The sequence below is a fragment of the Aphanomyces astaci genome (genome assembly GCF_000520075.1).
Source record: "Aphanomyces astaci strain APO3 unplaced genomic scaffold supercont1.22, whole genome shotgun sequence".
NCBI lineage: Eukaryota > Oomycota > Saprolegniomycetes > Saprolegniales > Verrucalvaceae > Aphanomyces > Aphanomyces astaci.
In genome coordinates, this window is record NW_009798285.1 from 809,000 (window position 1) to 835,641 (window position 26,642).

General features: G+C 45.8%; 10 protein-coding genes across 11 annotated transcripts; 4 read left to right on the plus strand and 6 right to left on the minus strand.

Moving 5' to 3' along the window:
* Positions 1–189: 189 nt before the first annotated feature.
* Positions 190–713, minus strand: H257_09374 (hypothetical protein; the record flags this gene model as incomplete). The annotated part of the gene is made up of 2 exons (XM_009835577.1): positions 190–478; positions 550–713. 2 exons carry the CDS (start codon positions 711–713, stop codon positions 190–192), a joined length of 453 nt encoding a protein of 150 aa, XP_009833879.1.
* Positions 714–1,805: 1,092 nt separating this feature from the next.
* Positions 1,806–2,479, plus strand: H257_09375 (hypothetical protein). Its single transcript, XM_009835578.1, has one exon. The coding sequence runs from the start codon at positions 2,072–2,074 to the stop codon at positions 2,465–2,467; it is 396 nt and encodes a 131-aa protein (XP_009833880.1). The 5' UTR covers positions 1,806–2,071; the 3' UTR covers positions 2,468–2,479.
* A 3,723-nt stretch (positions 2,480–6,202) lies between these two features.
* Positions 6,203–6,659, minus strand: H257_09376 (hypothetical protein). Its single transcript, XM_009835579.1, has 2 exons — positions 6,511–6,659; positions 6,203–6,448 (listed from the first exon to the last, which is right to left on the minus strand). Exons 1-2 carry the CDS (start codon positions 6,619–6,621, stop codon positions 6,272–6,274), a joined length of 288 nt encoding a protein of 95 aa, XP_009833881.1. The 5' UTR covers positions 6,622–6,659; the 3' UTR covers positions 6,203–6,271.
* An 81-nt stretch (positions 6,660–6,740) lies between these two features.
* H257_09377 (hypothetical protein) lies at positions 6,741–7,469 on the plus strand (the record flags this gene model as incomplete). The annotated part of the gene is made up of 4 exons (XM_009835580.1): positions 6,741–6,810; positions 6,872–6,949; positions 7,000–7,209; positions 7,258–7,469. Coding segments are annotated over 4 exons (430 nt in total), but the record flags the coding sequence as incomplete, so codon positions are not given.
* H257_09378 (hypothetical protein) lies at positions 7,408–8,352 on the minus strand. Its single transcript, XM_009835581.1, has 5 exons — positions 8,133–8,352; positions 8,051–8,088; positions 7,743–8,000; positions 7,597–7,691; positions 7,408–7,543 (listed from the first exon to the last, which is right to left on the minus strand). The coding sequence occupies exons 1-5, from the start codon at positions 8,310–8,312 to the stop codon at positions 7,494–7,496; spliced, it is 621 nt and encodes a 206-aa protein (XP_009833883.1). The 5' UTR covers positions 8,313–8,352; the 3' UTR covers positions 7,408–7,493.
* Positions 8,353–8,567: 215 nt separating this feature from the next.
* On the plus strand, positions 8,568–9,666 carry H257_09379 (hypothetical protein). Its single transcript, XM_009835582.1, has 2 exons — positions 8,568–9,226; positions 9,284–9,666. The coding sequence occupies exons 1-2, from the start codon at positions 8,588–8,590 to the stop codon at positions 9,548–9,550; spliced, it is 906 nt and encodes a 301-aa protein (XP_009833884.1). The 5' UTR covers positions 8,568–8,587; the 3' UTR covers positions 9,551–9,666.
* Positions 9,667–11,598: 1,932 nt separating this feature from the next.
* Positions 11,599–13,217, plus strand: H257_09380 (hypothetical protein; the record flags this gene model as incomplete). Its single annotated transcript, XM_009835583.1, has 3 exons — positions 11,599–11,934; positions 12,285–12,909; positions 13,051–13,217. The coding sequence occupies 3 exons, from the start codon at positions 11,599–11,601 to the stop codon at positions 13,215–13,217; spliced, it is 1,128 nt and encodes a 375-aa protein (XP_009833885.1).
* Positions 13,218–14,434: 1,217 nt separating this feature from the next.
* H257_09381 (hypothetical protein) lies at positions 14,435–17,790 on the minus strand (the record flags this gene model as incomplete). The annotated part of the gene is made up of 4 exons (XM_009835584.1): positions 14,435–14,785; positions 14,830–14,939; positions 17,207–17,448; positions 17,480–17,790. 4 exons carry the CDS (start codon positions 17,788–17,790, stop codon positions 14,435–14,437), a joined length of 1,014 nt encoding a protein of 337 aa, XP_009833886.1.
* A 2,274-nt stretch (positions 17,791–20,064) lies between these two features.
* On the minus strand, positions 20,065–21,956 carry H257_09382. Of its 2 annotated transcripts, XM_009835585.1 has the most exons (5): positions 21,790–21,927; positions 21,565–21,743; positions 21,092–21,503; positions 20,648–21,047; positions 20,068–20,337 (listed from the first exon to the last, which is right to left on the minus strand). In XM_009835585.1, the coding sequence occupies exons 3-4, from the start codon at positions 21,191–21,193 to the stop codon at positions 20,811–20,813; spliced, it is 339 nt and encodes a 112-aa protein (XP_009833887.1). In that variant the 5' UTR covers positions 21,194–21,503; positions 21,565–21,743; positions 21,790–21,927; the 3' UTR covers positions 20,068–20,337; positions 20,648–20,810. The 2 variants fall into 2 exon arrangements, with proteins under 2 accessions (XP_009833888.1, XP_009833887.1); XM_009835586.1 differs by having other exon boundaries at positions 20,065–21,047; positions 21,790–21,956.
* A 1,366-nt stretch (positions 21,957–23,322) lies between these two features.
* H257_09383 (hypothetical protein) lies at positions 23,323–24,081 on the minus strand (the record flags this gene model as incomplete). The annotated part of the gene is made up of 5 exons (XM_009835587.1): positions 23,323–23,379; positions 23,439–23,577; positions 23,616–23,759; positions 23,807–23,921; positions 23,970–24,081. 5 exons carry the CDS (start codon positions 24,079–24,081, stop codon positions 23,323–23,325), a joined length of 567 nt encoding a protein of 188 aa, XP_009833889.1.
* Positions 24,082–26,642: the final 2,561 nt, after the last annotated feature.

Here is a 26,642-nt window from a genome sequence, read left to right on the forward strand (position 1 = left end):
AATTATACTTCGAAGCAATATACAATTCAAAATATTATACAAAAATATAATTATACTTCGAAGCAATATACAATTCAAAATATTATACGTCATACCTTTCTGTTGCTGTTTAGCGCGCTTCGCTCCTAGTGGACGAGTTTCTTGCGACGTATCAAGAGCAAACCTGCAGCACCTCATCCGTCACGCCCACTACTGAGTGGGCGTGACGGATGAGGTCGCTGCAGGTTGTGCGGCGTCAGATGACTCGCGCATCCATTTGGGTTGATCCTTAAGGATCTCCCAGCAATGCATCAATCGAAACGAAGCCTGTTTCTTGTTCCACTTTTGAGCCTTGTAATACTCATGAGCATCTGCTAAGTACTGCTCGTTGTTGTATCCCGAACGCACGATCGACTTCGACAGCTTCAGCGCCGAGGCAAAGCACGCAACTTGCTTGTTAATGGTATCCCTCCAATGTATGTTGAGGCTTTCACCGGTTCTATTGTATTCGAATCGATTAAAGGCTCAATGTGCCGCTGTATGTCCGTGTTCAATCAATAACTGAAATACCTTTGAGTGCACTCTGAATTGCTGTTGAATGCTTCAGCTACACGACCGAAGAAGTTGCTGGCAGTTTGGTCATTGCCTACTACAGGGTCGAGGGACACCCTCAGCCATGCTTGGCAAAGCTGGATCTGCTCGTGCACTGTGAAGTTCTTCGAGCGCTCCTTCATTCCGCAACAAACCCAATCGCGAAGTGAGTTCGCTTCTCTACCGGGTGTTTGATTGGCCTATTGATTTACTGAACTCCACCAGACCAACAAAAATACACACAAATTTGTTGGGTTTTTTGTTGGTCTGGTGGAGTCCAGTAAATTTTTATTGGACTCCAATAAATTTTTATTGGGCTACTGGGCTGGTGCGAACGCGTTTTTGGGAATTTCAGCAAAGTTCAGTAAATCATCCGGTTAAGTTACTGGAATCAGGCAGTTACTGGCACCGGTGCAGATGCTCTAAGGCCAGTAAATGTCTTATCCGAACAAATTATGCGGATAATGAGGTCGATTTTACTGGTGCCGGTGCAGATGCTCTAATAGTATTACTTCGAAGTACTTACTGTAAGTACAGTACTAACGTTACTTATTAATACTCAGTACTGTTGTTCATTCGATTCGAAATTGGAGTGGGGTGCTCAATCAAATGAGCAGCCACCAAACCGGCACAGAATCGATCGACCAATCAAAACACAAGGCATGAATCAACTAGCCAATCAAATCTACTCTTCGAATAATTCATCATCGAACTATTATAGTGTGATTGAAATTCGTGTGATACTGCACGATCTTTACGTGCAAAAGTCAGTACAATGAATCGATCGATAGATTTGGCGAATCAGCACAAACGTCCAAATACTGGGTAAAAGGACAATAATATTGCAGTCCATGAATGCAATGGAGTATTGTACATTTCAGTGAACAGCTCTGTTAGAAGCCTCTCCAAGTTGGTTCAATAATATAATACTACCGCCTTTATGAGGGCGACTTTCTCATGATTCAAAACAACTCTCCTAGTCGTCGTTACCTTTGGAATAATATTTTTTTGTACTTTACTATTCCGGAGTAACGTTACTACTATTAATACTAGGTACCTGGTAAATTATTTACCGGATCGATCGTCGCTTGGGGTAGTTTGGTAACATGGGCGTTGGTGGTGGGTTGAGCTACTTGCTTGCGCTGAATACAATGAAGCGTACGCGACTGGCGCCATCATGGGAGGGGACCCGCGATGGACAAAGCCGAGTCCAGGGAGTTTGACACTTGTTTGGGGGTAAGCGAACGGTTCTGGCAGGATATCCGGACATCGAAACGCGTGATTGGATTCAGTTATGAACATGGGCTTGGACGACGTCGGAAACAAGTTTGACGACGTCATTGGCGAGTGATACTGGGACTGTCTTCCGTGCTGCAATTGCCTGTCATGATGGTAGTTGGGCTGGTACATGGAGGGAAGCACCGACGAAGGAGGAGATGGCGACCTGTAGGCAGTGTTGTGCTGATGGAAGGTCTGGAGGCCTAGAACGCGTGGTGGCGGCATGACATCCAACAGTCCAGACGACCGATGGTGGTTGCTGGAAGCAGCTAGGATGTTCAGATGGGGCAAGGTGGAGGCGATCGTCGACGAAGTCGGGGACGTGAGGCGGCCATCGCCACTCGTGGTGGCTTGGCGGCCGTGGCGCGCACAGTACCCCCCTCGCCGCGCGTGGACGTCGCAGCCGTCGACGTTGCACTTGCGTCCGCCGCCGTGCCGGACGCACTTCTTGCGCTTGTGGGCCTGCTTGGTGCATCCGTCATGGGTGCAGATCGCTTTCGAGGACTTGCCCCCATGCTTGGAACAGTATTCGCCAATGCGGGCATTCAGCTGGCACTCGTCGTACGTGCATTTCTTTTTGCCGCCGTGGCGCACACACAGGTTGCGTGCATACACTTGATTTGCACATTGGTCCACGACGCATTTCGTGCGATGTTTGTGTAGGGAGCACTTGGACGACCCAGGCACGGCGGGGTGGGTGCAGTTGGCGAAGAAACAGGTTGGGGAAGGAATCGTGAGCATGGTGAGATCGAGGCGAACAAGACGAAGGGCAGTGGTGCTGGTGGGTGGGTGGAAGGGCTTGGCTGGGTGGCAAATAGCAGACTGTCGAGACAACGATCTGACATCGGTCGCTGGTTTGTGGGTGTTTGTTGGCTGCCCTAGTACGGTACTTTGTAAATCATAGCGTAATGGTCGGGACGGAGAGATGGTGGGGTGGAAGCCATGGATACTAAAGTCAATATTACACTAGGGCTATCTACAGGCTTTGCAATCTAGATCGGAACGGCATCGAGGTTATAACGTGATTGAATGAAGCCGTTTTCCATTATCCGGATGTATCCGAAATATTCACTGAGATGCTAGAGCACTAGGTTGTCGTCGTCATGCAAGTACTTTGAAGTTGCTGTTAAGGGCAGTGTCTCATCACAGCCATGTGGAGGGGTGACGTCACCTAAATAGGTCTTCCGAGTCCTAAGGATCATTTTCATTTAGGAGGTCCACGAGTATACTGTACTGTAGTTGGAGTGTTGCCACGTACTACCACCACAGCGATATCCATCGTCCCACAGAAACTTTGGGATATGCGTAAACAGCAGAAAGGCAAGGATACAGAGCGATCAAACCCCAAGGGGCACAGCGATTGATTCGACATGCCTACAGTAGAATTGAGTGGGTCATCAGGACTTCGTGAAATTAGGTTTTGGAGGTCATGACTACAGACCATATGTATGTCGAGGGAAGGGAGCGTATGGCTGGGGACTCGATTACCCGGAAACCACTTCACTTCTTTGATGTGCGCGTGGCTGCATTAACGTTACGATTTCTATCACGGCGAAACCATTGACTCTGAGATGGATGTTTTGTATGCATTTATGCAGCGGGCCACATGGATGCTATACATATATTCACCTGCATGAATCCTACGAAAGTCATAAAGGAAAACAAGAGTTCTAAATTGGTGTACCTAACAGGCCCCTAGAGCCTGTTCCAAGTAAGGTATTTTAGCAAATGAAAAAGTGGTCCCAAGTCTTTCGAAGTGTACCTCCGTCCGAAAATGTTTGCTACAACCAGCAGAATTCGTGGATAAACTTGAAAACAGATGAAGTATAATGTTCAAAAGGTATGTATTTGTAGAGGAGAAGTCATGGATCACCAATAGAAGATCTTCGCACCAAAAAACATCCAATCAAACCAGCAATCATGCATGCAAAGCTCGATACTTTATCTAATGTAACATGGACGAATCGTATCCGGATATCCGGTTACGACATATCCGGATGATATGCACCGACAAACCCTTTCAAACTGCCTTGCGCGGGAAACGTGGCAAGAATCTGACGAACCGCAATGCCATCCTCCATCGGCTGCTAACACTTGTCATGCCGCAGTCAACACTACCTCGTGGCTCATTCACTGCTATTGCGGTTGACTTTGATGTGGCCAGAAGCACCGTGCGCTATGTGTGGCTACGTGTACCCGTGAACCTCAAGGACAAACTGTGCCCGTGTTCCGACGTCTCCTCGATGACGACGATGACCCCGACGACGTAGAAATTGACCTCGACGAGCTCTTTGGTACTTTGTAAATAAATGTCCTTTATATTGTATGTGGATGTTTGTCTTTTTACAGTTTTCAAGGTTCTGTGCACTTGTATCAAACTTTGTTCGAACTTCAATAATTGAGTTTGTAGCAAACATTTTCGGACGGAGGTAGTACTAATATTCGAGATGCGGTGTGCATTTCCGAATCCCGTTCACTGTCAACCGAACTTCGCCGGGGTTCGCCACTGAACAAGAGGTCAGTCACTGAAATTACTTGTCGTTGATTGGCTACAGTCCATTTGAATTTCTACCAGAAAGGGCGAAGTGGGTAGTAGCCAATCGGATGTCTCAGCTCGGTTTTTGATCTTTGAACGAACTCGGGAAATTCGAAAAGAATCGACATACAGTTGGATTTTACTGTTACCAGTACAGTAGGTAGACCTTTTTTTTTTTGTTATGATGAAAATAATAATATAAAAGCTTAGGGTGAGTCTGGATGTAAAAAAAAGTCCAAAATATTCGATATTTCGGCAATTTCTAAGAAATTGGTAATAAAAGAAAAAATATCTGTCTGGATCCAATATTTGGGAATTTAATAATTTGCCAAATATCTCGTTTTTCGCTAAAAATAGGTTCGAGGGACTTTTTTTCTGAAAGTTGGCAAAAAACTGAGAATCGTAGAGTTTTTTTCGAAATCCCAGACAGTCAAAAATAGGTGATAACCAAAGCTTTCGAACCAAATTTCCCAAATATTAATTGGGCAACAATTGAGGTGTGATCCCTACACTAAATCGATTTTGATTGACTAATGGTATTGTCAAGTCTGTTCGTAATTGGAGTCACCAGTAGAATCGAATAGACTGGCAAATCGATTTGAGAATGAACTAGCCAATCAAAATCCATTCTAACTCCCCCCTTTTACAAGATTTCCCGTTGCAGATTGAGTATCACTGTCAGTAGGTCTCGGCAAGGTAAGGTAAAAGTTAAACAGGGTAATTTTTCTGTACTTTTACCTTTACCCTTACCTTACCCCGAATGGTCGTGCTTATACTTTTTACCTTTTACCTTATCTTACCTTACCTTATCCCTTTACCGAGAATTGGACTGACAGTCTGTCACTCCAATTAGCAAAGCAATGTTCACCGGTGCCATAAACTCATCGGTACAGTACAACACGCGATCGTCACAATCACCGCCGAACAACAATCCCGGCCCCCCCACCAACTAGATGACCACTCTGTTGGTCATGTCTTGTCATACCGTTGGTTGGAGATGGTATAAATACTCACAGACTTGCCAAATACACCAGAAATGGCAGTGCCCTAGATGCTAGTAAGAAGTAGCGCATGCATGACGGTGCTTCTGGACGAAAGTTGATGCTGGACGTGCTGCAGGATTGCCGTCGATTGAAATTTGGGAAAGAACTGTGAGAAAGTCGGAGCGTTTTGAACAATACACCATGTTTGTATACTATAGTGAATACAAGATATATTGCCAAGTTCATTCAAAAACGGGAAGTATGCATTATGCTGTAAAATCAGTTATGATTCCCCGATATGCGGCACATGCCATTACATTTTGTTGTGTTAGTGGTTGTAGGGATTCACAAGCCGTGAATATGAACTTGCGTCTTACTTCGAAGTAATTTTCTTGTTAACGTCATTTACAGTTAATGCAAGGTAAATCAAATAATTGGTCATTCGACATTAATATGCACAATAAGTATTGTGCGAATCGCTCCTGCTTTGCGTCATTTATATTGTTGATTTGATCCAACGTTAAGTTAGTATAATATGTCGGATTTCTCGAAATAGGACTATTTTTTACCTTTTGCAATTATTAGTATCGTTATTATATAGTACTATTAATACTCTATACTAGTATACATGAACTCGATTACGTTGGAATGATCAAATAACGTTAATAATAATCTGGTTCTGAAAAGACACGAAATGCACGTGCGGAATTACCTTATACTAGTACAGTGTAGTACATTCCCTTGATTTCATACAATATCCGACCAAGGGCTGTGGTCATGAATGGCATTGCCTCCCATAGATTGATTATGCGTAGTGGTTGCAAGGATACATGCAGCAAGTGTACGACAGTACATAACTGTTTAGACCAGTGCTGTAAAGCTAACAGTGGAACGACATATTGACTTATTCGAATCGTTTAACCCAAGCCGGTCGCGTGGCAGGGTCGCCCTTCATCACCCTGTCGGTGAATTCGTCGCTCCGAGCCTTGCCTTCACTTGTGTCCGAAGAAGGTCGCAAGAGATCCATGATCTTCGATCGGTTCTTCTTTTGTCGGTCAATATCGTCCTTGTATTTGGCCTCCTACGACGCAACCATCATCCATGTTCCTCATAGGCGTATCACATCAGCAGCCACTTGCGTACCAGCATTGCCCGCTGACCATCTTCGTCCAGAGGCTTGAACACCGTGAGAGCAATCGCGGTGGGGACGGTCAGCATGATGCCCCAGTGCACCAGCATCTTGTAGATCTTCATAGGTCGACCTCGCTGTGAGGAGGTGTGGTGTCGTCGAGCAAAATGGGCTGATTGGCTGTGTTTCCAGGCATTTGATTGGTCTAAATTTCATGTAAAATACACCAATTTCAATTTTCAGTGATGTGGGCTGCCACGAACCGAACCATGCGGCGCATGTCGTCCAAAGCGCCGCTGGTGGACATAGTGCGGGTATGCATGACCCCTCTAATGATGAAGAATCGTGCTAATGAATGTGGTGATGTCGTCTTAGGTTCCTCGCACCGCTTCGTGGTCTATGGAAGACCTGCATCGCCATCCAAACCAAGCGGACGTCCTCACTGCCGAGAGCGTGCGTCGTGTGAAGCTTGTATGGATGCTGACGACCCTTTCCTCTTGTAGCTTCAAAATCTCGCCGAGTTGTGTCACTTGTACGTTCCAGAAAGCAAACTTCCCAAGCTGATGTCAGAAGTCGAAGCGATCATTCAGTGCACGCGCATCATCCAAGTCCTCCACTTCGAGCATCGGGGCATCCCTCACTTTCGTTCCTGTAGGAAGTTACGCTGGATGCGAATGTGCACGACGTGTACTCCAAGAGCGAGTTTGGTCAAGGTAACGCGATCGATGTACTGTGATTCCCTCATGCTTCCTCGGCATTAGTTGCTCCACTCCGCGACGATGTCGTCACCGAAGGCAACTACCCCGACCAAGTGCTTGCGAATGCTTCCATAAAGCATGGGTATTACTTTCAAGTCCCGAAAGTGCTGGAAGAGTAATCCCATCTCGGATGTACACCTAATTGAAACACATTTGTGCCTAATTTAAGTCGGAAGCCTGCTAGTTTAGGCATATTGATGCCTATTTGAATTCACACTTGTCGTACATTTATGCAGACATTATGCCGATCCATTGAACACGCCCTGTTCTGCCAAGTACTCTTCGACATCTACGGCCCATGAAGGTCATCAACTACCCTCCGCAAGAAGAATGAGCAATTACCTTCGACGCGGGTGTTGAGGCCTTTGAGCTTGCTCAACGTGAGCATCTGCGTCGCGAGGTTCCCGTCCTTGTAGATGAACAACGTCGGCAAGTTGCTAGGCGAGGACAAAACTCGTCAAGCAACTTCCAGAGAAACTTGGACGTACCGAAGGGGCCAGTTCTCGACACACACTTGGGACTGGATCGACACGAACTTGACGTCACGGTGACGACCGGCGATCACACGCAGGATTTGGTCCATCAATTTGCATGCTTCGACGCTGTTCTCCCACAGGTATGCGACGACCCAGCTACCCTTGCTCGCTTCCGTGACTTCACGGGTCCATTCGTCCTTGGAAATGGGCTGAATGTCGCCGAACACGTTGCGCGCCATTTGTGCCTTCATCTCGGCAATGCGCTTGTCCCTTCAATGAATATGACGTCGAGGAAGGAACGCAGATGAAGAAGTACATACCGAATGCGTTGCAGCGCTTGGTCTTCATCGTACTCGTCCTAGCGGTTCGTGTTAGCGAGTCTACGCGTACTACAATGCTTGCCTCCATTTCATCGAGCTCGTCCAGTGTCGCGTCCTCGCGGGGATCGACGTCGTCTTCGCTTTCGTAGTCTTCTTCCTCGGTCACCTTGGTCTTGGGTGCAATGATGCCCTTCTTGATCAGGATGTCTTCCCATTCCGTCGTCTCGCCCGTGCCCACATACAGCTTACTTCCGCGGTTCATCTTGTTCGTCGGCGCAATTCAAGTTTGAACTCCCAGTCGCTGTAATGTCAAATAAAAACAAGCAATTTAAATACATATCGTAATTTGTAGCCAATGCATTGTATTTGTAATTAAATACGCATGTTTTTATCCGGATATATGTTCGGATAACTGACTCCAACTTAATTTCCATATATTTTGGGTATTTATCCAAATCAAGTCAACACGGATTGGCTTAAATATAGCCAATCAATGGCGTTCAAATTTTTCCCATGCGAAATACATCAGATCCGAACATGGGAGGCAAGAAGCAGTCGGCGTCGGCGGCGCCACGGCGTAAGAAGTTCCGGTTTGAGTACATGGCATTCCTAGTGGGCGTCGTTGTGGTGTTTCGTTGGTGGACATCAACACAGTTGACCCCCACTCGCAAGATTGGCCACATCCAGCCTGCAATCCTGTACACGCTGCAGAGCGACCCGAACGTGCATGTGCTAGGATCGTATCCTCACGACAAGGCCGCGTTCACCCAAGGCCTGCTTGTGGAGTCTCCGGGAATTCTGATTGAGTCCACGGGTCTATATCATCGATCGTCCGTACGTCGATTCAACGTCACCACGGGCGTCGCGAGCCACCACACGGCCCCGTTCATGTCGACCGAATTCGGCGAAGGGATTACATGGAACGCCGCAACCGACTCGTACGTTGTGCTCACGTGGAAGGCGATGACAGGGTATGTCCTTCACAAGGACGATTTCCGTGTTCTGTCGACGTTTGCGCTGCCGCCGACGACGCGAGACCAAGGGTGGGGCATCACGACGATCACGGACACACAGGAGCTCGTCGTGAGCGATGGATCGCATGTGCTGCATGTGTGGGACCCCGTCACGCTCACCGAGACGCGGCGGGTGTCGGTGCTCTCTGCCGCGGGCCAACCAGTCCGTTCCATTGATATATCTTGTTGATGAAATGTACTTAAAGAAATGTGATGGTAGGTGGCAAATCTCAACGAGCTAGAGTACGCTCGGGGCTACATCTTTGCCAACATTTGGTACTCGAACCTGGTGGCCCAGATCGATCCGATCACGGGCGCCGTCGTGAACATGCACGACCTGTCGTCGCTCAGCGCGCAGAAGAACGCCGACGGCGACGTGCTCAATGGCATTGCATACGACTGGAAAAGTGATTTGTTTTACGTCACAGGAAAGCTATGGGATACCATGTACCTCGTACGGATTGACGATAAGCCACCGTCGACATAAACCACATGTCATATTGTGCTACTGTATTTGGTATTTTTGGTAGATTCGACGATGTGAAATTCCTCGAGTCGTCGTTTTACTTCAACTATTTCCTAATGAAATCACATTTATATGGGGTTTTGTATGGTAGAACCAGAATTCCTAGGCGAAAAAAGTCTTTGAATATAATTCCTTGAAATATAATAACCCATGTGTTATGTATCGAAAAATGACCAAGTTTTACTCCAACCGTCGAAATATTATACCTATCTGGTGGTCATTGAGTATTCAATTATACAAGTTTTGGTGATAAGATTATTTCAAGATTAAAATAACTTGTTGTTTGTATCAATATATAATCTGTAATACCCGTTAAAGTCGATATGATTTCACCGAAATCACTCGATGCTGTCGCGCACTGTAAATACTAGTATACTCACTGTGAATTCTGTCAGTTACCAGTACAGTACAATGTTGAACGAACTCGTTGTGAAATGGAGAAGCTTGGCAATGCACCGAATACACCTGCAATTTGATAGGTGAATGTTTTTTTTTCCGAACATTTCATTGGCTACTTCGGTCCGTCGATTACTGCGTCGATTCGATTCGATTGGTAGCCCCAGTCCATTTTTATATCGACTGTTATCGGCGGGGCCTCTGTTCGAGTCCCCGTGCCTGAGTGTGGGTTGCAGAATGTTGGTCACACACGATATTTGAAGAGTGTGACATATGACCTGGATGGAACTGACTGATTGGCTGGATAATGAAGTTACTTTTGGATTTGTCATCAAGGTCACCGTTGTGAACACGGTAGCCGTCGGTTGTGAACACCGGCGCAAGACAACAATAACCAATATGACTGCTCTAGTGAGAACGAAATTCAAGCGAAGTTTGGAGTGAGCAGAACCAAATGGACAGACAATTGACCGACCAATCAAAAACCAGAACGGTTTCAAGTGGCCAATCAAACTCCTGACACCATTGAATTAGTGTGCGATCACATATTTTACATACAATATTCAGTACAAAAAATCGACAGAGAATCAGAGCAAATATCCAAATTTGGCTGAAAGCACAGTACTTTGTACAGATTGAGACTGCAACATAAAACGTTGATTGTTAGAAGAATGGTGAGTTGATCAACTCAACATTTCTTCCTCTGGCGGTTGGTTGAATGAACCCCCGATAGTCACTGGCCCTGCGATTATAATTTTGAACAAATTTTAAGAGGTATCGTTGTATTACAAGACAAATTCATTCGTTTTACACTTAGCCAATCACACTGCTTTGCTCGATTTTACCACCATCCCCATAAAGTTAGCAAATTTGGGTGAAAGGCACAATACGAGAAAATGCTGGTCTGCGAACGTTTTGTTTCCGCTTTTGGCCATTCAAGCTTTGTCCGGATTATCATTAATCAGCTTCGAAGTACATTCTTGGTCGAGGAAGGCATTCACGCTTTGAAACAACCATGGACACTCTCAAGCAAGTTGCTGTTGCTGTCGCGACGGTGGTGTGTCTTGCCAGTCGCCCCCGTCACAGCTGGTGGAAAGTACAACGTGCTGACAATAACTGAAGTCAACTTTGACATAATGTTGGGGGACCCTCACTACGAGGAATGGTTTCGCGACAATCGATGCAACCAGACCACCTTTGGACACCTAGTTGTGTGGCTGCGTATCAATTTCAAATTCGTTAGCCTATTTATACGAGTAAAAGATGGAGGAAAGGATCCCACTGTGATCTAAATGTAAACCAATAATTTTGCAAAGCTAAATTTATATCCGTACTATAAAAAGTTACTTAACAGTATTACGGTTCAATGCTCAGGAGTATACTTGCATGACAGTCCAGGGCAGTTTCAGAAACGAAACTGAATGAATTCGGAAAAACGTAGGATTGAATTTATCTTATCAACGCACAAATCTTATCGACTCACTATTTTCACACAAATCTTATCAACGTATTAACCAGACTATGACAAACAACATTACTGGAGTAATACATTGGAAAATTTGCTTCGACCAGGAGTGTAGCGATGAACTACCAGCAAGACGTATCAGCTGACAATGCCCCTTGCATGGCGGACAAGGGCTGTCAAGTATGAAGGCCCCAACTGGTATTTCCTTTGGCCATCCATCTGCAGTGCCTGTCAAGACCTTGCAAGAGACCATGCAACGTTATGCTCTGCCCAAGCTATCTCAAGGGACCTCGAAGCGATCAAGAAAGACGTCGCAATGCATTTTTACATCACGGGCACCTCGTTCCATCGTGTTAGCCAGTTTCACCTGAAGCGGGCCATCCAACGGGCAAGGCCGGACATTGTGCTTCCAAACCGTTTGGCCAACAAGTACCATGAAGTCAACCAAGCAACAGATCGTCGACTGGGCGCGCCGGATACCCAGGTGTCAACATGGAGCCAGTAGTTAACTACATGGCAGCAAATTCAACTATGTCGGTCGTTTTGGACAGCAAGTACACTGAAGCTCAAGCGCACACGGCGGAGTGGAACATCCAAAAGCTCAAGCGCACACGGCGGAGTGGAACGCCCAAAAGCTCAAGCACACAAAAACCTTGAAGACACTATGGCAGCCTTACCAGCAAATGTATGTGGCGCGTGTACAGACAATACACAGCTGCAAACAAGGGCGTTTGGAAAGTCCTTGAAGCGAAGTTCCCAACCAAGTTCTTCCACGGGTATGTGTGCCACGCTTTAAATCTGTTAGTTAATGAATGACATATTTGGTGCTCGAAGGACCAAGTGGGGGGGAATGACGTGCCACGTTACCCGAATGGATATCCATTCGAGCACCTTGTCAACTTCGTGGACAGCTGTAAAGACGTAGTTCGGATCATCCGCAACAATGGGCGGTTGAAGTCGGCGCTGTCAAGTCTCCAAAAGGCCAACCATCTCGGTCGCCTAGTGATGCCTGCACCGACCCGGTGGTGCACACTGCAGCCGTGCTTAGTTTCGCTCCACGAGTCAGAGTCATTGCTCCATGACTTGGTCAGTGCCCGGGATTTCATTACCGGCTCCGGGGATCAACGGCTGCGGCGGATGGTTCTCAACGAGACAGTAACGGCTGTTGACGTTGTTTCAAAGCTGGAGCACTGCATTTCTATCTTGTCACCCATCGACAAATGGATCAAGATCTTTCAAAGTGACCGCGTACCGGTGTCAGAAGTGTTTGATGCATTTGTCCACCAGCTGCCACACGCAATCGTTAACATCTGGAGTCTGAACCTCCATGAGACGAAATACATTGTGGTCGCCATCAAGGCTCGCTGGCAGTTTATGTACGGCGATGCGCACGGGGTGGGCTACCTGCTAGACCCGCGGTTTGTGGACAGCGGCTTTGACAGCATGGAATTCAAGGAAGGTGTAGTTGATTTCGTAGTTAACTGTCTACCATCAGTCACCGCGCCCTCGACGAACATCCGTAGAGACTCTTTGTCGCATGATCTGAAGGAGTTTCCAAAGTACTGCCTTAAGCTGCATAGTGCTAAAGGTTGGAGACTAGAAGAGCTGAAGTCGAAGAAGAAGATCTTCGCCGAGTTTTGGATGCTTGATGGCCAAGCGTGGCCACTCCTACGCGAACTAGCACTTCGCGTTTTCAACCTTGAGGCATCCAGTGCTGCTTCCGAACGTAACTTCTCCATGGTTCATCCAGTCCAAGAAGCGAAATAGACTAAGCCTCAGTGCCATGACAAAACTGATGTACATCAAGACGAACTACAATCTGGACGACGAAGTTGGCGGCAAAGAGTACTCATCGGACAAGTATACAAACTCTGAGTAAGAGTTTAATCTTGAAATAAGAACTATATAAATTGGTTTTTATATATAAACTGTTAAACCTAATATCCATTTTTCCAAAAAGTGGTTTTTAACAACGACTATAGTATGGTGCAAACCATGGTGGGGTCTTTTTGTCGGTGGAAAGTATCCGTCCATGCGTCGACGGTTACCTACTGGTTGTTATCTCCTTGGTGACTCTGGGTACACACTACTACCGTGGTTACTGACACCGTATGTGCTATATGAAGAAGGTGGTATGTTGACCAGGACCCAGAGGCAGTTCAATTATCGGTTGTCGAGCACCCGCATGGTTGTGGAGTGTGCTTTCTGCCGCTTAAAAGAGCGGTTCCAGATTTAGAAGACCGTGATGAATGAAAAGTCCCTGGACCACACCGTTATCATTGTCTACCTGTTGCTTTTCGTGTTGCACAACATGTTTATATATTTCAACGATGGTTTCTTTTCTACACCCGTGTCGCCGTCGTGACTGAAATACATATTTCTAACCTGCCGACAAAAGTGAAACCGAAACGAATCAATTTATTCGTCGATCGGCAGTTGCCAAGCGAAACAGAATTGCCAACATTAGATTGAATTGAATATAACTACAATTACTTGTCAATGAATCAATTTTCTTTTTGGGCAACTAAATGCGCGAGGACTCCAGTTGTTGGCACATGATTGGCAGTGGGTGTAGCAGCTAGAGATGTCCCCAAGTAAAGCCAAGAAGCCGCCCTCCAAGGCCTCACTATGGCTCGTGGGTTTAAGTCTTTGTCGACCAAGTGGCCAAACTCGAGATTTTGCTCCCTCCTAATTGCCCTCCCTCCTTGAACTTTTTTATCTTGGTTTCATTATACGTATCCGTATAATACCATGTGGTATCCAACGAAGTGTTCTTATTGGCTGTCAGGCTTGGTCGTGTATTTTTGATCTGCTGGAAGCCAATGATATTATATAAAAATACTTCGAAGTACAATAAAAATACTGGTTGGTGTCGTCGTCGTCGAGCTCCATACCCGTATACTGTAGACCTTCTATTCAAACGTACTTGCATTATAGCCGAGGGGTCTAAGTACGTAACTGAACCTCCTGCGTGAGTTCGATCCTCACCACGACCAAATGCCGGTCGTGGTGAGGATCAAAATAAATAGACTGCTGCCGAAATGCAACTTCAAGAAATTGAAGAGTGGGGACACAAGACACACCATGAGCAGCAGTTTTCGAGACAACGGCGAGGCAAGAGCTATGGGGAGGGAAGACCTAATCGGGTACCACCTCAAGAACTGTCTGTACGTTGACCCGAACGAGAGCGATGAGGACGCCGACAGCCACGTCGGCTCCTTCCACCACGACTGAGGCGGCAGCATCCCTCCGAGAAAGATGTCCCGCTCCATGTCCTCGCCCAACATTGTCCCAAAGTCGGCGGTTCCCCCGACGATAGCTACCCCATACCCCCGCTAAAGCTGGACGATCACAGCATTACTGAATCATCATCTGCTACTTCCACGACCTTGGGCACGTTGAAGACGTTGCCCACTAGCCCCATGAACACCCTTCCCGATGCAATCATGGCGGCATTTGGTTCTAGTGTCGGCCCTCGCGGAGGATTGTCTTAAAAATGATAATCCAAACTCAATAAACCTCACCACGACCACATTTTTTACCACTTTTGATTTGCAGCCAACTTGAAACTGTCCACGCGACTCGAAGAGTTCTTGCGTTGATGTGTACTTCACAACCAAGACAAGGTCTACCTTCCTCTATACACACAAATGTTCCTCAATAAGGTATATTGATCGGGGCTCGACCAAGCAAGTCATTTCCCACACATTTTGAGCATGCACGTTGATACTCGTAGATTGCAGCAAGCTTATGAGGAGCATTAAGTATATCAAAACACTAAACGATGAGTACTCTCAAGCAGCAATAGCATACTATAATACAATGCCATGGCCCTGCTGGTGGTTATGAGTTTCGGGGATCATACATCCTCAACATGACTGCTTACTAGTATATCTATTCATCATGGAGGAGTGTGCATTGTGTTTGCATCAACACCTAAGCTCTATCCGAGATGAAAACAACATTCAACTTGTCGATTATAATGTGATTCGTCTTGTATACTCCTCCTAGATACCGAATGAGGGCGCATGTATTCAAGAAGAGTGTATTAAACCCACATGAACACTAGTCTTGACACCATTTGACCCCCCAATATATGACTTCACTCAGTTCCTCGTATGGCCTATTCATGAAAGTTCACTTGACACGCGATACAACCTTCTGAGGATTCTGCAGCGACTGGAATTGTGTAGAAATCATCAATGCGATCTACACCCCCTACATTGCTCTTCGCAGGTCGCATTGGCGCCCGTTCTAACGCAATACAAATTCGAATCCCCCATTACTTACATACATATCCTATGATTGAGGGTATATACGAATGTTGACTACGATACTCTTCTTTCAAATGCTTGAGACTACAACGCAACACTCTATCATAAGCAGTGAATCATTCCATCACTGTGTATGTAACTGAAACACTCTACCATCGGCATTATGTCGTCCCCTCGCTGAGGATATGGCTAACAACTGGACCTCCCCTCACTGTTTCCTTCAACATCACACTATCCTTAGTTATGTACTATCTTCAGTTATGTACTACCCTTATTCTAGATGTGACTATAACACAACGCTATGTCACCCGCAATGTTCTCCCCTCACTATGGACGTGGCAAAAGCATAGCAATAGGCTATCCCCTCACAGTGAATGACACCCCCTCACTGTAGATATGCCTACAATACCACCCACTATCTTCTGTTATGTACTGTCCCCTGATTCTAGATGACTATAACACAACGTTGTATCATCAGTAATATCCCCCCCCCCACTGTGGACAAGGCGAAAACAGATCAATATGCTATACTCTCATAGTAAATGACATCCTCTAACTGTGCCTGCAACACGACACAATCTGCAGTTATGAACTATTCTCTCAATATAGATGTGACTATAACACAACGCTTTGTCATCAGTAAAATGCTATCTCCTCACTGTGGACGTGGCAACAACACAGCAATATGTTATCCCCTCACAGTAAATTTGACATCCCCCACTGTGGATATGTCTACAACACTATCTTTATGTACAACCCCCTCACTATTAGATGTGAGTATGACATAATGTTCAGTAATGTGCCTTACCCTCACTGTGATGTGACTGTAACACTGCAGCGTACTATCCTCTCACTGTGAATACGACTAAAACACAACGCTCTATCGTCAGCAAGTACGCCATCCTCTCACCAACAATGCCCTTTGTACGCGCCTTATGCTGTTTAATTGCATGATGATGGAAACCCTCACACGTCGTTATTGCTACATCTTTGGTAGTGAGGTAGTGGTATACTAGTACTTCGTATTTGCAATTATGATTCGCCTTCGTGTGTATATCGTGGTCGGGTGAGTCCAGCAGGTTCTTTTGCAGCAAAGCACTCGATGAAATACTAGGGAGATGAGGGAAATACGGAATTCTACTGTTGTATGAATGTGTGAGCTATTAAACAAACCAAATCAAAGACATTACTAGTAATGCATTATGTTAAATGCTGTAAAGCGGCTCTCCATTTTCCAATGAGATTTGGGTCAAATTTGCGACAGCATGGAAACAACGGGGATGAAGGTGTATGGCATGCCTGAACACACCACCCAATATCTTGAACTGCTTCAACCGTTTGATCACCGTTTCGTGTCGACACATGATATCTTTGTGCTGTTGAGGGTTCGCCATTGCAGCGTGACTGAAATAGAAGTAGTTGGCATCACGGTAACCCTTGTCAGCATATGTGATCTCGCCTTGGCGCACACAATGAACATACGAATCACGTGCAAGCCGTAAATCTGGCCATTCGCCGCATGGTACGCCTCTATTGACCCAGACAATGTTGCCAGTTCGCATGCACACACCGACTTCATAGCGTAGCCCAGCTCCATGAAATTTGTGGGAATACCACTTGCGGTCGTACGGTACTGGTTCCCAGATACGAAAGTCAGTACCATCCAATGAAACGAATGCTCGATCATGGGGACGACTGAGTTCAAACCGTCGATCCCACACAATCTATTACATAATTAGTTGTGTTACGTTGTACGCAAGTACCACACGTAAGTTGGCTAGTAGATCGACCCATAGCCAAACCCATTTGCGAAATGTCTTCTCATCGGCACGTGATAAGCAACGATGGACGCTTTCGGATGCGTAGACCTTCAAAAACATCAAGCACCAGAGAAGGTGCTTCGGACGCGATGTTGAAGGCCGAGTAGCATCCGTCAACGACCATGCTTCGCTTGTTGACCCGGGCGAGATGCCAAAGACAGCACGACACCGACGAAGGGCCGTCAGGGTCATGGATGAGGCTTGATCCAGCATTGCACAGCCCAGAACCCAGAACGTAGACGCCATTGTGTCAACCATTATGGCAATTGAATTATGTGACGAAAATCGCGCGCGCAGTATATGGGCCTTATCCGGATTATGTTTTTGGTGCTAGTACAGTATGTACTTGCCATGAATCATATTTGTGCTTCCTTGCAATACAAGCTTCAAGTGTATACGACCTACTAGTATATACTAAATGCTCCAAAATTTGAAGTCAAATTGTGGATCTTGCCTGAATCTCCTGAATCTGTTTGGAACTACGGCAAAATATTGCAAGTTAAGGCCAACTGGATGGTGCTCTTTGACTATAGGATTACTCATAGTGACTATATCTTGCGCAATTGAAGGGTCATCAAAACCCCGTGATGTATACGACCAACATGCCCTCTTTCGGGAGTACAACGTCGACACGTTCCGAGCACACATGAGAAAGTCCATGTCACGCCATGGCGCTATTTGTAAGACGCATACGCATATATGAGCTATACAATTGATATTTTCTCAATAATTCTAACTCTCCATTACTATAGTACAACGACCACCGATTTTCAATGGATCAACTCATATCCCACCTTGTGACTACGACGAATTAACTGAAATCGCACGAACAAATACCTTGGACGAGGAAACTCACTGTCAGTTTTCGAACTATCCCTGCATGACGGTTCAGTATCGTCGCTACCCCTCACGGCAGGTTTACGTCCGTGTTCTCCTCGCGGAGCCTCGCAACACCAATCACATTGAAATCGATGTTGGTGACGACAAACGCTCATTTGAGATGTCGTTTTCGTGGCCGACAGATTTGTAGGATGTCGACGCGGCGTACGGTGACGTCATGGCGGCTCACGCGGCAACATATGATTTGTTGCCGATGATCAATGCTACGCGCCTTGCTGTCGAATCACTACGCGCAACCGATCGACAACCGCCACGAACGAAGTTGAGCATACCCTTACCGTTTGAAGTTTATCCTGACACGCTTTGTGTACATTCACTCAATCCGCCATGATTTTGGAGGCGAAAGTTGCTAACCACGAGATGCCCAAGAAGAAAACGATCTGGAGGCTTTAGGTTGTGAATAGAATTGATTTTTGCATCCTTATTTATCACTTCATTTTTATCAATATTTATAAACTTGTGCCTATTCATTTCACCTCACTTATATGACGAAACTCGATTTCGACGTGAAAGCGCTTACACATTAAATCGAAGTATTCAGTATTTTCCTCAACTCCTAGTGCAGCATAATAAGGAATGTCATGGTTTGCCTGAATTTACTTCTATACAGCTCTACCTTCCTCTACTAGCTCGCTCGCCGTTGATGAGCCGACCAATACCGAGATTAGCCAGCGATGTACTTCGATTTCCAGTGCACACCTTTGAAATATTGGTAGCAAAAAAATGACTTAGTGAGGTTCGAACTCACGCGTAATCTAACACTTGTCCTACGACGGGTACCTTGACCGCTCAGCTAAATACCAAGTACTACGTAGTACTTCGAAGTATATGTCAAGACGATGCTCAAATGATATCATGGCGAACTTTTGAAATGGGTGCGGGTGTATTTTTATTGAAAAACTCGGCCAATCAAATCGAATGAGTTCAGTAATATCCTCACAACCCGCTTTCCCGTGGAGCGAGGATATTTTGGCTTGACTTGATTAAAGTAACGCCACTCTGTATCCGGACGGGCTGAGTGAGGAGTATCCTCACTATTGTCGACAAAGACTTTAACACTTTCGATTGCTTCTTTCGACGTTCGTACGACGTTTCATCATCGCTCTCAGCCTTCACAGTCAAATCGTGCTCATCTTTGACATCCATGTCTAATATAGTAACGTAAAAGCCCGATTTAAGAACACTTTTTCGGAACCGCTAGTTTGAATGGCATGTTAGTCAACTCATTGGCATCGGATTGAAATTCTACGATATGCGACATGATGCCAAGTCTCAGTTGTCTCATTGGGCAATCAAACAATCGTGTTTCAAGATATACTTGACCATCATAAATACCATTTTCTAAGCAAGTATCGTCTAAAAGTGCCATCCAATTTAAGGTGCACACAATCACCTAGATATTTGTATACTCCGTTGCATATTTTTTGATGTGTTAGGTTATGTGTTTTCAACAGTTAAATACTTATACACAACAGGTAATGCATTTATACAATTTACGTGCACTTTTCCATTTCTAGATTCGCAATCTGCAACAGAAGCTACCACACAGCATGGGGTACAGCACAATAACTCAAGGACACATCAAATGAATATCATAACGTTAGTTGAATTACACTAACGTTACGGCTTCAACCACATCTTCATGGTTAACTTTGGCTTGCCCATTAGACAATGGTCTGTAAACCAATCTTCGCAGCGATGCGGGCCTACTTCGTGGTGGCGGCAGACAACTCCAGCGCCGCCCCACGCTTCTTCTTCCGTTTGGCCACCAGCGCGTCCTTCAGGCCTTTCGCTTCTCGGCATTGCTGCTTGCTCTTGTCCAATTCACACAAGAACGCCAAGGTAAAAATTCGCCCACCCACATCGATGGTCTTCCTTGATTTCTTCTTTTGGCTTGAGAGGACACATTCAAGATTTCAGTGACTAGCATTTAACGAAACATTGACCTATATATAAAAAGTATATATGTATTGTACCGCCATTGACCATTTCCTCGAAAATTGCTTTACGAAAAACAGTCTTATATGGTCCAAAGACAGCCACATCCAAACACATGCGTCACACTGGATGGCAAACAAAGCAACAACATTTGAAGTGAATCACATAACTCAAGCAACTCAAGCATAATCGACGAATAGTGCGAAGCAAGTCCATCAAAAGTTAGTCATACTGGATGAGGAATGGACACATCCAAACAACGTACTTGTGAAATGTAATTAACCACGCAGGAAAAATGACTTCATTCGTAAAACCTTTTGGTGAAGTTGATATAGTAGCATTCGGTACACAATTTTCGGAATTCAATTCCGTTTGGACAGTATCACCAGCATATAGAAACAATGGAGGAAACGCATAACCAGACACATTCACACATGCAACAATAAGCAAATGAAAGTTTGGTGACTGTCTTGGCCCAAACGTTCTGAGATCCTGCAATGATGGAACTTGACTTCTTCCTTAACATGAATGTCGTTTCGTCCATGTTGAATATACCGTCCGGGGTAAGTCCATGCTCTTGGACCGTCGTTGACACCGATTCGAAAAATCGTATGACTGCATCCAGGTCGACGCTGTTTCGAGCGTGGGAGATCACTTGGGCGCACCTGTTGTCAGCTGAGAATGGCGCCCACGGAAACGTTTATACCACCCTGGAGACAACGACAGGAGCGGGCGGGTCGATTTTGCGTGCCAATCGGTTGGCCTTGACGAGGATGGCGTGACGTTGAAGCGGTTGCCCGTCGCACTGCATGGCTCGGATCCAAGCAACTAGGTCTACTTCACAGCCGGTTGGCAAGGTTGTTTTAGGCCACGGCGCTTGGTCATCGTGGCAGTTACAGCCTTCGTCGCTCACGCAGCCTTCTTGAGCGTGTTGTATGGTATCTTGGTGTAGGCTGATACAGATTTTCCATTTCGCCCAGCAAGCAATTTTTGCACTGCATTCGGTGAAGTGCACGAATGCGGCTCAAACACCGTCTGCGCAACATTATACACACGACCTTCGCTACGCTGCGGTGCGGTGCGCGCGATTTGGTGGGCGGATGCTCTGTCATCGCTCGCTACTGTAACGCTAGGTGAATTCCCTTGTGTTTTCATACACGTCTGTGTCTCCCAGATTTCTACCTGTGATTCCCTTATTCATGTGTGCATGATCATTTGACTCCGAAGTGCCACGTGGGACTTGTAACATAGATGGCACAACGCTACAACGCCGTTGGCGTCCCATAGAAGGGTCCGTTGTGGTGTTGTGGTGGGGGTCCGCCGTGAACGCTTGTTGTTCGTTGGCTGGGGTGTTTGCGGTTCTACATGATGAAAGTGAGAGTACGTTAACGGTCAAGCTATGTCTACCATTGACTGGGAGGTCGGTTTCATGAGTAGTATTCGTTCATGCTGCTCAAACTGACACTAAAGCGGGAATGACTGGTACCAGGTGGATACGTCGAATAACCGCCTGGAACCATGAAATGAAGCGGGATAATTATGCTGCGGATAAAACTGACCAATCAAACTAATTTAGTCGAAGTATGAATTGCCAGAAGCTGGAACGAAACGTTCACAGACCAGGTTCTTAAATATTAAGGGGCTGGTCGAGGATCTACCGAAGTGGAGGGCTAAGTTACTTGAAATAATGCCTCAGGCCCTTTTCGGACGCACCAAATATCCTGATTCTGGAAACTAACGATGATAATGATCAATATTCCGACCTCACTTAATGTTTGTATGCACTAATTTTGGCCAATGAATCGTCTCTATTGTCTATTTCTACCTATCACAATGAAAATGACCAATGAATCGTCGCTACTATCTACTGTTACTTGGTGGTTCACGAAACAAATACGAAACATTACATACTAGTAGTCTAGTAGGAGACTACTACTAGTATTACTTGTACAATACTTGCATCACAGTTTTCAATTTCAAGTCCAGCCGAAGCCATCGTACAAGGTGCATTTATCGCCCAAGCAACGTCAACGGTAAGAAGCAACGACACATCACGGACCATGAACTCAACGACTGACGCTACGTGTATGCGCACACAACACAAGCAAAGGGGTCCATCACAGTGTCGAATTGCGACCATGACTTGGCGTTCAAGGATGGCACGACGCAGGTACAGAATGAACATGAATATCATCGATTACTGCTTACTCATGATATCATAAACTGTGTGATAGCTCATCTCGGTGGTTCGACGATTTCCAATGGCAGTGGCAGCGGCCCCGCCAAACAACTGCGCGCCACAGCGACGAGAAGCAGACGTCGAATCATACACTTTGCCGTTTGGACATGTGTACTTTTCGTTGAGTGTTGGTGGAAGCAGCCAATTCGTCGATATAGTTTCAGCATTACTGGCGGTTGGCGGCAGCGGCTGAGATATTCCTTCAGATAAAGTAGTATCTGGGGAATTCTGTCGCGCCATGTTTTGTAATAACTACTCCCCAAATTGGAAAAGTGTACCGTTGAGTTGCTCCATTGTCACTGATGCTGTGTTATGGTTGGTAGAGTCCAAGACATCGCGAAGTTGGAGAGGGATAGATTTAAACCCGTCGTCAACATGTTGAGCCAACTTCCCTAAGTTGGTTTGGACAACTTGCAATTGCTGGTACAACAGGACGTGTGGTAGGTTGCCCGTCGCCGTCATGTTGGTGATGGGATTGTACAAGGTGCCACCGTGAAGGCCAGCTGCAAGAGCTGGCAGCGACCCGGACAACCACACAGGGGACTGAAACAAGGGGTGGCTGTGGTGGAGAGTACTCTTCAACCATGCGTGGTGGTGGACCAACGACGCCAGCAGATATGGGACGGCCGAACGAAACGTAGCCGGATAAAACGATGAATATCCCGGCAAGATTGACTCCCACTGTGCTGGACTGAGCGAGATCAATGGCCCAAAATGTGGTGGAAGCGCTCCAAACTCGACATCGTTGACATTGAGTCCTAATATATTTATTATAATTCAAAAATGAAAACGAAAAATATATATTCAAGAGAAATACCAGTTGCAGCTCTGCCAACAAATTGATCACCTCCAGATCCTTCAAATATGTATCGTCCTTGGACCCCACCGAGGCTCCAACCAGCTCGCAGCTAGACCATAACTGCTTGTGGGCCACCAGGACAGTGCACTTGCGACACCTTTACGAAACGAATGCGTACCAATGTCCGAGATGGACAGTCCGAGGCCAGCAATATCGTCGGCATTTGCTGCGCATGTCTTCGCGAGCCAAGCCGAAAACCGCTCCTTTGCATTGTAGCCAAACAGAAGCGTCGGGGACTCAGGCACTTGCACTCCGCGAGTAAACAACAAGACACCCAAACTAGATGACAAACATTTCAACAAATATTAGATATATATCATACCAACCTTAAAATGGGACAAATAGCAGGATGCGACAGATTCGCATATAAATGTCTGGGGTATGACATGCGCCCTTCTTGGTCGTTCTTCGTAAGACCAAAGCTGATTTGGAGGGCGTCATCTAATAACCAAATCAATAATGTATTGAAGAGTATAGTGTAACCTTTACATGTGATGTGTTCGTATCTTATTGACGACGTTGACACAGCCCGCGCCATCAAGTTCCAACACAGCAGCAGAAATGAATGCGCCGTGACGTACAAGGAGTAATCGCACTCCATCGCAACAGCCACAGACGCCAAATAGGAGAAACCTGTAATGTATATAAATATATATTCAAATATGTATAAAATAGCAACATTTATAGAATACCTCCAAATGACAGCGGTGATTTCCCTCAGTTATTGGTGCCCCCCCCCACTCTCTTTCAGCTGCGCGAACTTCCGTCTGTAGCCGCTGACATACTCTAATTTCGTATATTAGTGAATATAATGAATATATTTCTACCTTTCATCATAGCTTTCAATTCAGTGGAGACTGCAACCTCGGCCTCTCGGTGCAGGAACACGACTGCGCTTTTGACACGGTTAATCGTGGAAACCGAGTTGTACTTCGGGGGTAAAAGCTCCATTCCATTCAAACTTCGTTTAACTGATGCATACGAAAACATCAACTTGCACAGGGCTGGTGTTACAGGGACGACTACGCCTTGTGCTGTGACGAACTGTGGATGCTCGACATGCAGCCATCGGACCATGCGTGCGAGAATCGACTCGTACTGCGACCTGGTGTATTCACAACCCGGAGGGCGATTACATCGTCCGCCGTCTCTATAGCATTGTTGGAGGTTGGTTGGCGTTGGCCACGGCCCATGGTTGACGTACGTTCGTTTCGACTCTGAATCCTTCCATGGTTGTTTAGTATGCTTTAGTATTACTATGCCCTTAACTAGTACTATTGTTTCGTGAAAGTTTCGTAAAACGATGGTATTTTTCTATACTTGAAGCTGCATACAAAATCCAGCATAAAGGAAAACCTATACTTCCGTTTTACGAAACAAAACTGTTTCGTGACACCATTGAAATTGTTTCGTATTTGTTTCGTAAACCGTGTATATCTACATCTACCTATCATAGTGTATATTAATACTAGTACGTATAACGTTAGTAGTAACTCATCCTATACCATTTTGACCAATCAAATAACTTCGGGGCAGGGCTAGTGCAATTTTGTCGGTTCTTAGTATGGGCCAATGACGAGGAGCAAAAATATATTTAGACCAATGATATTGTCCAGGTGCTCGCCAATAGATTTGCAGACATCCCTGATAACTTGTGAATATATTACATTTAGTGGATTCCGACAAGAGTGTAAAATCTCTAATTGTGCTCGAGGCACCTTTTTAACTGACCCCCGTTTCAAAAATATAATTGATCAGAATCTGGTTTCATAAACCTAGATTATCAGAATCCGGATTCACATACCTACCGGTGCCGTCTTGCGTAATACGAGTCGGACAGCCAATTCAAGTCGGACTCCTGCATAAGTTGATTGAAGCTATCAGAGGTTTACTAGAAGTTTACCTTCACAATAGAGTACACCTGCCATATATCAATATTGTATTGAGTTTTTACTATGTCACGATATCCTGTACAAGCGTACCTCGAGATTTTGCCGCCGTACATTGAAGGCCCCACGGTCATAGTCGCCGACAACTTCGACGCCCACGTTACGCAAGAATCCGCCAATGTCATCGCTGGTGATCTGCACAGCGTGCTCGAGCCACTCCCTCAGCCCTTGGATGTAGGGGTTATGGGTCCGTTCAAGAAGTTGTTGCGGACACTGTGGCTCGATGAAGCGCCTGTCACTTCAGCTGCAGACAAGCGACGTGCTATGATTTTGCGTTCAATCAAGGCCTATTTCTAGCCACGCAATCCAGAAATCATTTCAAAAAGCAATTCCGCGTCCCCACATTGTAGTTGTGTAAATAATAGATACTGTGTTGTGATCTTAATTATGTGCTCGGTAAGAGTGTTCTCTGGATAACCCCCCGTCGTGAATCCAATAGAATTCTGTAGTAGGTGATTAAAAATAATAATGTTGAATATTTTTGTCATGTTGTACATCACTTGACAAAATATATCCCTCGGTGGGATTTGAACCCGGGGCACCTGCATTGCAGACTGTGTACTTAGTGCATTTAGCTGCAGGATACATGAAAAGGGGGGGTGACATCCTTATATTTCTTTCAGTGTTAGTACAACTTTCAGAACCAATTTTTGTGCGATCTGAAGCACCCTCAGATGGTACAACTCCAATTAACAGTTTCACTGTTCCCTTTCTCTGAAAGCAGTGCAATTCGGGTGTTTTTATGGGACTACTGTTAGTATACCGTACTCTGACCTCCTCACCTATAACTAGGGGATTTAGCATTATATGTACTCACCGGGGGTAGGTCGTATTGTGGCTTCTGACCATAGGCGCATTACTAAAGGCGCATCGGGACGAGACGTTACGACCGCACGACACTCAACGGCCAAACAAGTCCCATCATCATAAAGTACACTGTAGATACATTGCATACAGGACTGCATATTAGGTTACCCAGCTGCGGCTATCGAACCACTGGCTGCCAGACTCCTAGCTAGCTTAACCCTTGATAACTCACTTGTAAACCCTTACTTCCTCCTACTCTTTCGTCCCTATCGCGGCATACGGCGACCACGACCTGCAAGCAAAGTCAATAGGTTATGAGCCCAATGACAGAACGCTACATGTATGAGTAACCAAACAAGCTAAAGGCCGACGGCTCTAACTACCGTGAGTGGTGTGTTAAGACGCG